Raw genomic sequence first — 14,278 nt, 5'->3', positions numbered from 1 at the left:
ACTAAGTTTTTAACATATTTTGAAGAATGAAAATGGAGTGAAGTGGAGGTTTCTTGAATGGAGGGGAATAGGCCTAATTATTTTTGTAGTGGTATTTATAGTCCCATGCCTTTCATCCTCTTGTTTTGTTTCCACATACATAATATGTTCTGTATCACATATTCAAACTTTTCCATTTATTTCTAGCGGATTTTGTCTCTATTAGTGCCAATGTATAAAACAGCTGACCTTACATTAGCACAAGAAATGAAGTCAAATCAAGCTCAACTTAGATATTGTCATGTTAATCTCACATTATTTTGCAGTGAACTAAGATCAACACTGACCAGCAAAATTTTGGGGATCAGTTCAGGTGAAGTCATCAGTTCACAACTTAGTTCCATTACACAAGAATAGAGTTCATAATGTGCAAATACAAATTGTAAATAAGTAAACAATAAAGAAGTTGATTCCTTTAAATACCTAGGAGACTGGATTACATACAATGCAAAAGAAAAGACAGCTATAGAAACTAGGGTGCACAAAATGGAAAGTGTGTTTCATATGACCAAAAATGTTTATAACAAAAAATCATTGGCCTGGAACACAAAATTAAGACACTACCAGACAGTGGCCAGACCTGAATCTCTGTATGTGGTAGAAACACAAACTAACAAGAAATGGAGATCTTGAAAAACTAGAGAAGGCTGAAAGAGGAATTTTTTGGAAAATACTGGGCGCTAAAAGGAACGATAATGCTGAATACAGGTTAAGACCAAACAGAGAGCTATACTTGAAAACTGAAAAACTAACTGACGTAATGAGGAAGAGAAGATTACAGCTTATTGGAGATATATTCAGAATGGATAACAATAGACTAACCAAGTGGATTCACATTACTCAAGAGCTACATGTTCATAAAGACTAAAAAGGACATGGAAAATGCTGGAATTACAATAGACACAATAGAAAACAGAACACATTTCAGAAAGACTGTTCTAAAGGCAGAATTTCAGGAGAGAAAGAAAACATCTACACAAAAGTGGCCTCAAGAAGAAAGGGAACAACACTCTAAAAGGATGAAAGAAATTTGGAAACTAAGGAAACCTAATACAATGAAGAGTAGCCAAAGCAGATTCATCGTACCCTCCACATGGGTTATTCGAAAGAAGAAGCAGAAGAAGAAAGAAGTTGTAGTTGACACTCCCACACTGCTGACGTTAAGAATAGTTCTTTTGATATAAGAAGTTGAATTAAGCTGTCGATGTACATAATGAGGCCCATAATAAATACTCCTGTACATATTCTTGGAAATGGCTCATAATTAACATCAGCATGTCTAAAGGCATTTCATAGACACTTAGCAACAGAGTAAGAAAGGGAAATCTGAGGTATTTGCGATGAGCAGTTAAGTACATGGAGTTTAACAGTTGCCAACAATGCTTGAACATCTCTTACAAAAATGCTCTCCAGGCTTGAACAAAAGTAACTACACAATTTTTATTATATTTTTAACAGCCAAACAAGTGCTTACACTGCTGTAACAACTGCATGTGCATTGGCACAAATACTAGGCACATTTATGACTATTAATAAAGACAAGTTGCCAAAGTGATATCAAACAGTCTTGTGATAGGTAGCTGAAGAATCACAGATGGGGCCTTCCAGACAATAATGCCATATGAACATTCCATTCCAGTGATTATGTTTTGGACTATGGTTCTTCAACTCTGGGGTTCAATCCCATGTGTCTGCTTTACTTATTTTTTTTTTATTTTTTACCATTTCTTCCATCTCTGGCAATGTTTGTTATTGTGTTTTTCTGAGTCGCATCACAGTTCAGACACCATGTCAAGCTGTAGTTTCCCATATGTCTGGATGGGTGATACTCTTCAAAGATTTCAAAAAGTCAAGAGCATAACAACACCAAAAGAACTGTGCCCAGTAAATCACTGTGGTGTCAAACCAACCTTTGGGCTGATGATACCTCTATATCTATAACTACATACATATTTCACAAGTCACTGTATAGTGTATGTCAGAAAGGACCTTGTACTGTTATTAGTCATTTCCTTACTTGTTCCACTCACAAATAGAACAAGGGAAAACAACTATCTAAAAGCCTCCTTATGAGCCTATTTCTTGTATTTTATTTTCATGGTCCTCACACAAAATGTACTTTGGCTGTAGTAGAACCATTCTGCAATTGGCCTCAAATGCTGGTTCCCTAAATTTCTGCAATAATGCACTGCAAATAGAGCATCTTCTTCACTCCAGGGAGTTCCAGTTCACAAAGTATCTTCATAATAACTGTGTGCTGATCGAACCTACCAGTAACAAATGTAGCAGCCGGCCACTCAATTGCTTGAATATTTTCCTTAATCCAACCTGGTGGGATCCCAAATACTCAAACATTACTCAAGAACAGGTTGCCTAGCATTCTGCACACCATTTCCTTTGTGGATGAGCTATAGTTTCCTAATATTCTCCCAATAAAATGAAGTCAAGCATTAGCTTTTTCTTCCAGCAACCTGACATGTTCACTCTATTTCATACACTCTGCAGTGTTACAGCTAGATACTTAATCAATGTGGCTGCATCAAGCTGCACCCTACTAATGCTGTATTCTAATGTTATAGGATTTTTCCCTACTTATCTGCATTAACTTTCATTTCTCTACATTTAGAGAAAGCTGCCATTGGTCACACCAACTAGAAATTCTGTTTAAGACATCTTGTATCCTCCTATGGTCACTCAACAATGAGACCTTACTGCGCACTTCACCATCAACCAATTACAGATTGCTGCTCACCCTATCCATCAGATCATTAATGTAATTTTTCCCACGTGGAATGTTTCCTTCCATTATATTGAGATCATTAATGTATGTAGAGAATAAAATCAGCCCTATCACACTTCCATGGGGCACTCCTGATGATACACATCTCTTTGGTGAACACTTCTCATTGAGGACTGCATATTGAGTTCAATTACTTTCCTATCTACGCAGCCTTCGTTCTGCTATTTACCCACCTAAACAGCCAATGCAAATATATAAATCTGTCATTCTCTGCATCAGTAGTTTTGTTAGTATATAAGATCGAATAAAACTGCTTGATCAGCAACTGCTCAATGTTGAATACCTGAGTGATAAGTGATCAAACCATAAAAACATCAACTCTTGAACTTTCAGAACATGTGATCTCCTTACTCTGTGTAGAAATGAAAAGCAATACAAAAGAAACATATATTTACAAATGGAAGTATTGCAGTGGGCACAGAAAAGCTATTTGGAAGTACAAATGAAAAGGGATGCACATACCGTAAACTTTTTTATTTTACAATCATCTTTTCTTCTCCTTTTTAAATTTATACGGGGTGCCCCACAAATTTTGTGACAAACTTTGAGGAGTTGTAGAGAGTGTCTTGATGAACAAATAAAAGATAGGAACTGCTAGAAAACATCTTGCAATGACACTACAGAGCATCTGATTACTAGATGCTGGCATTTGCCACCAGATTACCCCTTCAGCAGCAAACAAGACACTGTACACTGATGGGTTGTAGGCAGAATATCTCAAATATTGTTCACTATTAAGTGATCACTGCTGACTGCCATGATCATTGGTGGAGAATATAGAGATAGATGCTACATAACGAGGCCTGTCTTCTATGAATGCAATGGTTTATTGCCTTGGTGGGTGACAGTTTCAGACACAGGTTTCCATCTGGAGTTTATTTTCCTCCCATATACCAAGAAACACATGAGGTTTTAGACTTTTATAGGGTTCCAGGAGAATAATAAACTGCAAATGGAAACCCACATCCAAAACAATCATCCACTTTGATGCTCTGTAGCATCGTAGAATAACATTTCGTGACACAAATTCCTATCATCAATTTGTACCCTTAGACACCCTCTACAAACCCATGAAGTTTGTCACATTTCTGGGCCACCCTGTATACTTATTTGCAACCTGTTGACTATTATTTGCTTTACTAGCAGTATATTTGGTGAGTAATTCTAACTCATGGCTCATTTTCAGCATTATATCAGACTCAATCCTTACATTTCTTTCTGAGTTTCTCTCTTCTCATTTTTTGAAAGGTGAAAACTCTTTTGATCAGGAAAGTGTCTCTCAGAAGACATGTATCTTCACTTGCTGTTTCTACTTTAGATGTACACTCTGTTTCCATAGTTCTGTAACATATATGTCAGACCTACTCTTGGACTGCTTATTACTGATACATCTTCTGTGTGAGCAGTCCTACTAATTAACACTCTTTTGAGTTGAATACCATTATGATTTGTGTTCATTAGCTTCATTTTAGTTTTCTACTCGATGGATTTAAATATGAATCTGCACAATGTATTTATATGAGAAGCAGGCATAAAATTTTAATAATCATCTTTGAAGATAAAGTTACATAATTAATGTATTGTTTGTTTGTAGGTACATGTCATCTGTCAGTCCTAGTACACAATGAAATCCCATGCCACAGTACCAGAGCATGCTGCTAGAGGATCCAAAACAAAATGATACAGTCTGCCAATAAAGTACTGTGTGGCAATTAATTTTATGCATTTGAAGAGGAAAATGTTGGTTGCTGGAAGTGTACAGGATCAATGCAGTGACACAGCGGTCATGTGGCACAGATGCAATCAGTATGGTCAAACATGTCAAAGTGATTCAGAACAAATCGGAAGACCATCTCTCTCTGAAGAACCAAGATCTGCAAGAGAATTGGAGGCCCTGATGCTCAAAAGACCACCACATCACATTCAAGGTAATAGTGGAAAAAGTTAAAATCAGGAACAGATCAGTTCTCATCTTCTAATATGATATTTTGAACATCACTGTCATCATCTGCTGGGTTTCATGACTGCTAAGAATCAATCGAAAAGGCCACCAAATTGAGGCAGCAGTGAGATGTTGCAGTTGTGTTACAGCAATCCACATAATTTGCAGAATGTCAAAGAAGTAGTAATAAATTACATTTTGGGACAGTTTGAATTGTATATTTATTATATGAGAACCACCAGTGAAAATACTGACATCTTTTTTAAAATCCCAGGGCATCTCTGGTGTCTGAAAATAAGAGTATAATATAGATGTTTTTCTCAAAAAAAAAAAAAAAAAAAAAAAAAAAAATGCACTGGTAGTCCTCAGCTATCTTTCAAGTTATAGGTTCTACTGGAGGCAAGATGCCACCCAGTAAAGCAATTCCTCTACATATGTCTCAGATTTTGGGACCATTTTTATTCATCATGTCAGCCATGCACACTATAGATATAATTTTATGTTCATCTCTCAGAATTTCTTTCAGGGAGTTTGGTTCTTTTCTAGTTCTCAACTATAGCTCTACTATGAGTAACTCTGATATCTACATATTATGTAATATTTACTATTTCCTAATTATGGTAAGAATTGCTTATTTGAAACTGTATAATACAACCATGTTACATTTAATATGTTCAATTTTTGCTACATATTAGTTATGACCTTGTTCAGCTATCATCTGATAATCGCCTAGTATAACCAACAATACCTGATTGTTAAAACTCTGGACAGTTATTCATGTAGATAAAATTATAAGAAGTTCATTGAATAAACTACAGGAAAGGCTCCCACTGACTTATAGCAAACTGACATGTGGAGCAACAATACTCACTGTAGCTTTCAAGCTCTTACCCTTTTTCCAATAAAAGTACACACAAAACAAAAATTTACCTATAACACACATCAACACATCTTTGTGCCAAAAAGGTACTTTCTACATCAGAGTTAAATTTCATAACAAACTTCCCGAAAACATAAAAGCTATTACTGAGGTGAACACCTTTGGAAAATCTGTAAAGCCATATTTACAGCATCACTGCTTTTACTTCACCGAAGAATATTTAAATTTGTGAGGTGTGCTATATAAATATTTAGTGTATAATAGTTAGTAGATAAATACGTGTATAAAGTGTATTATTGTAACCTTAAATCAGTATGCCTAGAAATGATTTTTTAAGCTGTACTTGTAACTTGACTCATCCAGTGTCTTATGCAAAATATGTTTTTGTAGACAACAGGGCCAATAAATACATCACAATACAATGCAATACATTCTCACACACAACCACACAGACACCCAAATGCACACTCCCTTGGCCTCTTTCAACTCCCCACTGCCAGCTACTCCTTTTGTCTCCTGACCATCCAACCATAAATTTCTGCTCATTCTACCTTTGTTAGTTCCAAAAACTCTCCTTTGCCCTTGTAAAATTCCAATCATGCATTCTCATTCTGAAATTTTGTCTCACACATGATCTACCACTTAATGGGCTTACTGTTAAAATTGGCATCTCAGCCTGTCATCCATCCTACCATCCTTTTCAATTCTATCAGTCCCTCACCCTCACCAACCTGGTCTTTCATAATCTTACAATGCTAACTCAGACCATACTTAGCAGCCTCTACTCTTTTCGCAAAATCCTTTTACTCTGTGACCACAACTTCACGAATACTATCACTACAATAGAAACTCTTTGGTCTTCCACAGTTGGATCAGCATTCCCAGCACCATCTGATGAAGCTATCAGAGCTAATCTTGTCATATGCCCACAAGGGATTCTGAAACTGTCCCAGCTTATCCTGTCTTATGCCTGCATGGGATTCCCTACAACCAAGGAAAAGCCTACCATTCTGATCCAATCACATCTCAACCCCTTACAGCTCCCCGATCATGCCTCGCCGATTTACTCTGCCTTCCACATCACCAATGTCAAAACTCTGATTCCTGCATAAATCTCAGTACTTTCTAAAGGACTCACCTTTAGACCCCATACTGTACTTGTGAAGACATTTATTTCCTTTACTCATTATATGCTCTTTTCAAAAGAACCATCGTGGCATTTGCCTTGTGCAATTGAAGGAAATAATGGGAAACCTAAATCTGGATGGCTGGACAGGGATTTGAAACATCTTCCTCCTAAAGTCATGTCCAGTGTGCTATTTAACTGTTGCCTATACAACTCTTAAAGTTTATATTTTTAATGTAATGATAGTTTCTTTCTCAATGGAAAGCCTTAGAATTTTTATTGTTTTGAAGCACATGTGGCATATCAGACAATCTACACAAGTCACCAAATTATCAGCCTATCTGCATTTATCTTCATTGAAAATTATGTCATACAAGTGAAAAGTACATCATAGAAACTAAATATTTTTGAGGTAATGCATAAAAAGTTACTTACCTTGTAAATGCCAACTGTAGTGTACACATGTGCTGACATCATAGTATTGCAGGAGACAATGGATCCATGGGAACTATTAATTTTGTCTGTCAGCTCATTTGTCTGTGAGAAATAATAGAGAGATGGATACACATAAAAATTATTCATGTTCTGTAGACTTCTTACACTGGAATTGCTTCTAACACCATGTTTTGAAATATACTGCATTAATTTATATGCAACAACAATAAGCAGAATGCAGTCATATGTTTATTTGTCATAACACAACATTCATTGCTTGGTGATATTTAATAATCCACTGAAATTTTGTTTCCATAGAATCAATTCAACTGAAGAGTAAAAACAAATTAATTAAAACTCTACTATGCACAGAAAATTAAAAATATTTATTCACATATATACAGACGACTAATTCATATTTTCTTACCTAACACTTTATATTCCTATGAATATTCATGTTTTGAATTCAACTGTCATTATAAGGAACAAAATATGGATCCCATTGCACAATTCTGTCAGAAAAAAATAAAATTTTTGGAATACTATGAAAACTGTACAAGAATACTATATGTTCAGTTTGTCATTATTGCCGTAATTTTTAACTGAATTCAAACTCTAAGATTAATTTACATTCTTTTAGTCTTCTTTATTATATGGATACACTTGATGCAATTCAAGGAGACATTTATCTTACTAGTTACTGTAACAAAATAAACACATGAAATTGTCCCCTTAGTGGAAATGGGGGAACATTACAAGATGGTAAGGTACCAACCATTCTGAAGGAAAACTACTACATAAGAATACTCTCTATTCCAAATAGCTTCAGAATAAAACTATTTGAAATTCACAATATTTTTCATGTTGGCCAGTTGGATGTGCAGGTATTAGTTATGTATACAGAAATATATGCACTTCTTGTGCAAATGGGATAGAGTTCTGTGCCCTACCTTCCCTGAATTTGCTCTGATTTAATACTTCCTCCTTCTCCTGTAATTAGATACTGACCACCCTGTCAAGTATCTTTGTAAATTCCACAAATTTACAAATGAAATCTTCTTTTGTACAGAATTACAAATACTGGAACAATTTACTACTGTATTTCCTATCCTGTTTTGTAACAACACAAATATTCAAAAAGCAGTGATAGCATATCAAGTACCAGTATATAAACATTCATTGTAACAAAAATGCGTGATATACTTGTATGTTCACTGAGCAAGGTGGCGCAGAGGTTAGCACACTCGACTCACATTCGGAGGCAGTCGGTTCAAACCTGTACTCAGTCATCCTGATGTAGGTTTTCTGTGCTTTCCCTAAATTACTTCAGGTAACTGCCGGGATAGTTCTTTTGAAAGGGCGCAACTGAGTTCCTCCCCCATCCTTCCCTAATCCGATGGGACTGATGACCTTGCTGTTTGGTCCCCTCCCACAAATCAATCAACCAACCAACCAACCAACCAACCAACTTGTATGTTAAAAATAACTATGGTTTATTCAGTGAAGAATACTTTTTTAGAACAGTACTTTTTAAAAAGACTGACATGATCTGTGAATATTTTTCCTGTTCCCATTGTCTATATATGTTGCATCAGGACAAAAGGAAATTAAGTAGAGATAACATTCATTGAGCAGCTGGATGATGTGCAATGAACAAAATTTAGGAGAGAGTAAGCAAATTTAGTTTATAAAAGTTATTTGCTCATTGTTCTGGGAAAGGGGCATGGGGGGGGGGGGGGGGGGGGGGGGTTCTGAGCTGTAATGCAGCCCCATTGTGAGTGCTGTTCCCAGGCATGGGATGAGTTAGCTGACATTTGTAAGCAGCTGGAGATCACCCTGTTAAGCAACTGTAAGCTGCTGCAAATGGGTGTCTTGGCAGGGCTGCTGAGGGACACCAACCACAGATATGAACATTTCCTCTTTTCCATAGATAAAGGAAGTACAGAATCTGTTAACACAGGTCCAGTTGACTGTGAGTGGTATGTCAGTAGTAGGTACAGGGGTGTGTACAGGGGAAGCAGGGACCTGAGAGATCTCAAGAGTATCACATTCATCCCTTAACCAACAAGTATGAGGTGCTGTATCTCACTGAAAATCAGCTACTATGACACACTAGGAATCCTGTTGTCTCTCATGTCATGGGGAAGCAAATGGAAGAGGGTAGAGATCTGTAATCATCAGCAGTTCAAACATACAGAAAAACAATGTTATTTGTCAGAGGGATGACAAACTTATGGGAAGGATCTTCTAGTGCACTCTTTGTGCAGTCTGTGTCTAGAAGCCCTATTAAACGCGTAAGGGGCTTTTCCAGCAGTCATTGAGCAACCAGCATATAATCACGTGCAGATATAGGCCCACATAACAAACAATGCCTGTAGTCCGTGCTCCAAGGTGACTGGTCAAGTGACTGGCAGAGAAGGTTGAGAACTCAATCCTATAAATCCTATAAATGGGTCAGGGCTTCAATATACGACAAATGTTTCTAGCCAGGTGGATGACTGCATTGCACTCAAGGTTTTTTTTGTGATAGCTGTAAGAGAACATAGGGTATAAGTGTATGATACAGTGAAATTCCTCCTACAGACGAGAATATCAAAATCCTAGTGATTATCTGCCAGAGCATTTGCAACAAAGTGCTAGAATTTGAAGTGGTCCTCAAAAGGAGCAAAGCGCACATAATACTGAGTAGAGAAAGCGACCTAAATTCCAAAATTCACAAGAGTGGGGTAAATCTAAGGGTATATTGAAAGGATAGGCTAATTAGAAGTGGAAATAGTGTAGTCGGCACAGCAGACAAGAAACTGAAATCATGTGAGATCGAAATTGAAGTTGTGTGTGAGCCAATTTACACTCAGTATTAAGGCTTGGGATAGATTTATAATTGGATCCTTCTACTGACCAGCAGACTCATCATCCAATGTATCCAAAAATCTTTAACTACCTCATATTGCCAGTGGGTATGTTCTCTAGACATATTGTCATTATTAGAGGAGAGTTAGTTTGTCCAGTGACTGAATAAAATAATTACAGTTTTGAAGGTGGAGGTCATGGTAAAATATCCTGTGAATCAATACTAAACGCCATCTCTGAAAACTGTCCAGAATAAGTAGTTCTGAAGTGCAGTCAAGATGGACTATATCAGATCTAATTGTCAGAACAAACCCTGATCTTTTTGAGAATGTCCATGTTGAAATTAGTATTAGGGACCATGAGGTAGTTACAGAAAGAACAACTGCCAAAGTACCAAAGCCAACTAAAACAAGAATAATGATTTATATGTGCAGTAAATTAGATAAAGAGGCAGTAGTATCTTATCTCTTGAAGCAACTTGAAACATTTAGCTCTGGGTGGGTAGGTAGGAGCATGTAGAGCAACTATGACTCATGTTTAAAAATATAGTTGAACAAGCATGTATGCAGTAAGAAATATATCTAGCAGAATAGCTGATAATGACAATGACTCTAAATGGTATGCAACCTTTGTAAAGAACCTTCTAAGTTAATGTTAGGTGTAAAACAATGAATAGGACTACAGATAGAAATACACCAAATGAAACACATTCCATTGTTGAAAGGGCAATGCAAGAAGTCTATAAATACTACCAAAGCAGAATCATCAAAAAGCCTCTCACAAACTCAAAGAAATTCTTATCATATGTAAAGGCTGTCAGTGGGACTATTGTTAGTGTTGAGAGACACTCTAAGGATGACACAGGAACTGACATTAAGGACAACAAGAAACAAGCAGAAATACTGAATTCAGTTTTCAAATGTTCCTTTACAGAGGGAAATACTTGCTACCCCAGTATAATTCTTGCATTACTGCAAAGATGAGTGAAGTACTTATTAGTGTTAGTGTCACTGAGAAAAGAGCTAAAAATACTAAACTTAAACAAGGAATCCCTGTCAGATTCTATTCAGAATCTGTAGCTGAGTTACCTAGTATTTTAACACATCCCTTGAACAATGAACTGTGCCCAATGAATGGGAGATAGCAAAGGTCACACCCACTTACAAGAAGGATAGCAGAATTATTCACAAAACAATCACGCAGGCTCACTGACATCTATTGTTATAGAATCATGGAACACACACTGAGCTCAAACATAATTAAGGGCCTCAAACAGAATTACTACATTCATGTCAGCCAGCATGGATTCTGAAAAAAATCTGTTGCACAAAATCTAACTTCTATTTTTCTCACTTGGCTACCTGAAAGTATGAATCAAGGCAATCGGGTAGATGTAGTATTTCATGACTTCCAGGAAGCATATGGCTCCAAACCATATCAATGTTTATTAAAATGAAGTATGATCATATGGAATATCACATAAAATTTATGACTCGACTGAGGATTTCTTGATAGGGAGGACGCAACTTATCTTGGACAGAGAATCATTGACAGCTGTAGAAGTAACTTCAGATGTAGCACAGGGAAGTGCATTGGGAGTCCATCTGTTCATGTTGTACTAAAGAGAAACATTCCACGTAGGAAAAATATATCTAAAAACAAAGATGATGTGACTTACCAAATGAAAGTGCTGGCAGGTCGACAGACACACAAACAAACACAAACATACACACAAAATTCAAGCTTTCGCAACAAACTGTTGCCTCATCAGGAAAGAGGGAAGGAGAGGGAAAGACGAAAGGATGTGGGTTTTAAGGGAGAGGGTAAGGAGTCATTCCAATCCCGGGAGCGGAAAGACTTACCTTAGGGGGGGAAAAAGGAAAAAAGGATGGGTATACACTCGCACACACACACACACATATCCATCCACACATATACAGACACAAGCAGTCTTTAAATACGTCTGCTTGTATCTGTATATGTGTGGATGGATATGTGTGTGTGTGCGAGTGTATACCCGTCCTTTTTTCCTTCCCCCCCCCCCCCCCCCCCCCCCCCCCCCCCCCAAGGTTAGTCTTTCCGCTCCCGGGATTGGAATGACTCCTTACCCTCTCCCTTAAAACCCACATCCTTTCGTCTTTCCCTCTCCTTCCCTCTTTCCTGATGAGGCAACAGTTTGTTGCGAAAGCTTGAATTTTGTGTGTATGTTTGTGTTTGTTTGTGTGTCTGTCGACCTGCCAGCACTTTCATTTGGTAAGTCACATCATCTTTGTTTTTAGATATGTTCATGTTGTACATTATTTATATGGTGAACAATATTAATAGCAACCTCAAACCTTTTGCAGTTCTCTACAATGAAGTGCTATCTGAAAAACTTGCACAAATTTTCAGTCTGGTGTTGATAAGATTTCAAAGTGGTACATAAACTGGAAAGCTCCTTCTATTTTTCAGAAATATAAAGTACTGGACTCACAAAATGCAACAACATACTATTTTAATACTGCAACATAAAGGAAACACAACAGAAATTTGTCATCTCATACAAATATCCGGTGTTACAGTTTTTAAGGATATGAAATACAATGATCTCACAGGGTAGGCAGTTGACAGACTTCCACCAGTCCAATACTGGGAAAATGCAACTAGCCTACAAAGGAGATTGTTTACAAAATACTTGTGCAGTCCATCTTAGAACACTGCTCCCATAGAGACTGTGAAGACAAGAATAAACTGGTGGGCAGAGGGTTTTAAATAATCATTATTCCAATTCCCAATTTGTAAATGTAATGGAAAAAACCCTAATACACGATGCAGTGGGGATTACCCACTGCCATGCACTTCACAGTGGTTTTCAGAGTATAGATGTATGCATAGAATATGTGTAGGAAAACAAACTATGCGCAGTAGGGTAGCCTGCATAATTGTCTGTGGGGCATGTTATTGTACCAATATCACTATGTGTAAGGCTCACACATAGAGGCAGGAGATCATTGCAGGTATTACTGATTTTGTTGATTCTAAGATGCTAATGTTGAATTCATTTCATAAATTATGTCAGTTGGAATATTTGAACTAACCTAAGAAGAAGTCAACAACAGTCGCAACTCACTCGCAACAGTAGGTAAAAATTCATTCATCATACTCTGCAGATCACACCAAGGAGAACTTCAGGGATATGGAACAAATCATGGTATTTATTAAATGAGGCAAAGACATCACAGCAGCTTAACATGTATATTTCATTACCAATAAACAATCACCAAACTGCCTGATGCCATTCACACTTACACCATATAAATGTAATCAAGTAAATTAGTAATAAAGTTGGTACTTTGAAATATGCTACTGTCTCCTCAGTTTTATTCAACAGCTGCTGTTTATCAGCTGTTAGTATCTTAATATTTACTTGATTAAAATGATATTTGTGAAAGTATTTTTTACATCTACAAATACTATTTTTCATACTACTACTACTACTTGCCCTTTAGGTAACATAAATTTTCGACCCTCAATTTAGATATACAGATAATTTTTAGAAATAGACTAATGAGGTATGTTTTTAACTTTCTTTTGAATGAAGCAGGGATTATCAATTTCTGGCTTTATGTGAGAGGTGAGCATGTTGGCTATCTTGCCACCACAGTAGATAAACCCATTCTGAACCCTAGGCAGGGAGGCAAAGTCTATATGGGTATTATTTATGTGTCTTGTATTGTGGCTGTGTATATCACAGTTTAGTTGAAATTGATTTTTAGTAACTGTGGAAAAAAACCACTAAAGAGTAATAGATTGAGAAGGCAGTGTAAGTTCTCAAAGGTACTTAAAAACGATCTGAGCTGTATGCTGAGGTTGTATTTGGATCCTTGATTAGTACTCTCATGTGATCAGCAAATATTACTTTTTCTTTTATATCTAAAAACAGAGATGATGTGACTTACCGAACGAAAGTGCTGGCAGGTCGATAGACACACAAACAAACACAAACACAAAATTCAAGCTTTCGCAACCAACGGTTGCTTCATCAGGAAAGAGGGAAGGAGAGGGAAAGACGAAAGGATGTGGGTATTAAGGGAGAGGGTAAGGAGTCATTCCAATCCCGGGAGCGGAAAGACTTACCTTAGGGGGAAAGGAGGACAGGTATACACTCGCAACACACACATATCCATCCGCACATACACAGACACAAGCAGACATTTGTAAAGGCAA

The 14,278-nt window shown here is 37.0% G+C and overlaps 1 protein-coding gene across 1 annotated transcript in view; it reads right to left on the bottom strand.

Moving 5' to 3' along the window:
• Positions 1-7,090: 7,090 nt before the first annotated feature.
• Positions 7,091-14,278, bottom strand: part of LOC124613267 (atrial natriuretic peptide receptor 1-like) — an 839,102-nt gene continuing 831,914 nt past the window's right edge. Inside the window, exons 12-13 of the mRNA XM_047141959.1 lie at positions 7,223-7,324; positions 7,091-7,099 (exon numbers count right to left, since the gene is read on the bottom strand). Coding sequence (XP_046997915.1) covers positions 7,091-7,099; positions 7,223-7,324 — 111 coding nt within the window. The remainder of the gene's footprint in view (positions 7,100-7,222; positions 7,325-14,278) is intronic.

The sequence above is a fragment of the Schistocerca americana genome, chromosome 4 (assembly GCF_021461395.2).
Source record: "Schistocerca americana isolate TAMUIC-IGC-003095 chromosome 4, iqSchAmer2.1, whole genome shotgun sequence".
NCBI classification, from domain to species: Eukaryota; Metazoa; Arthropoda; class Insecta; order Orthoptera; family Acrididae; genus Schistocerca; species Schistocerca americana.
The sequence above is the reverse complement of the archived record's forward strand: the minus strand, read 5'-3'. Positions and strand labels throughout refer to the sequence as shown.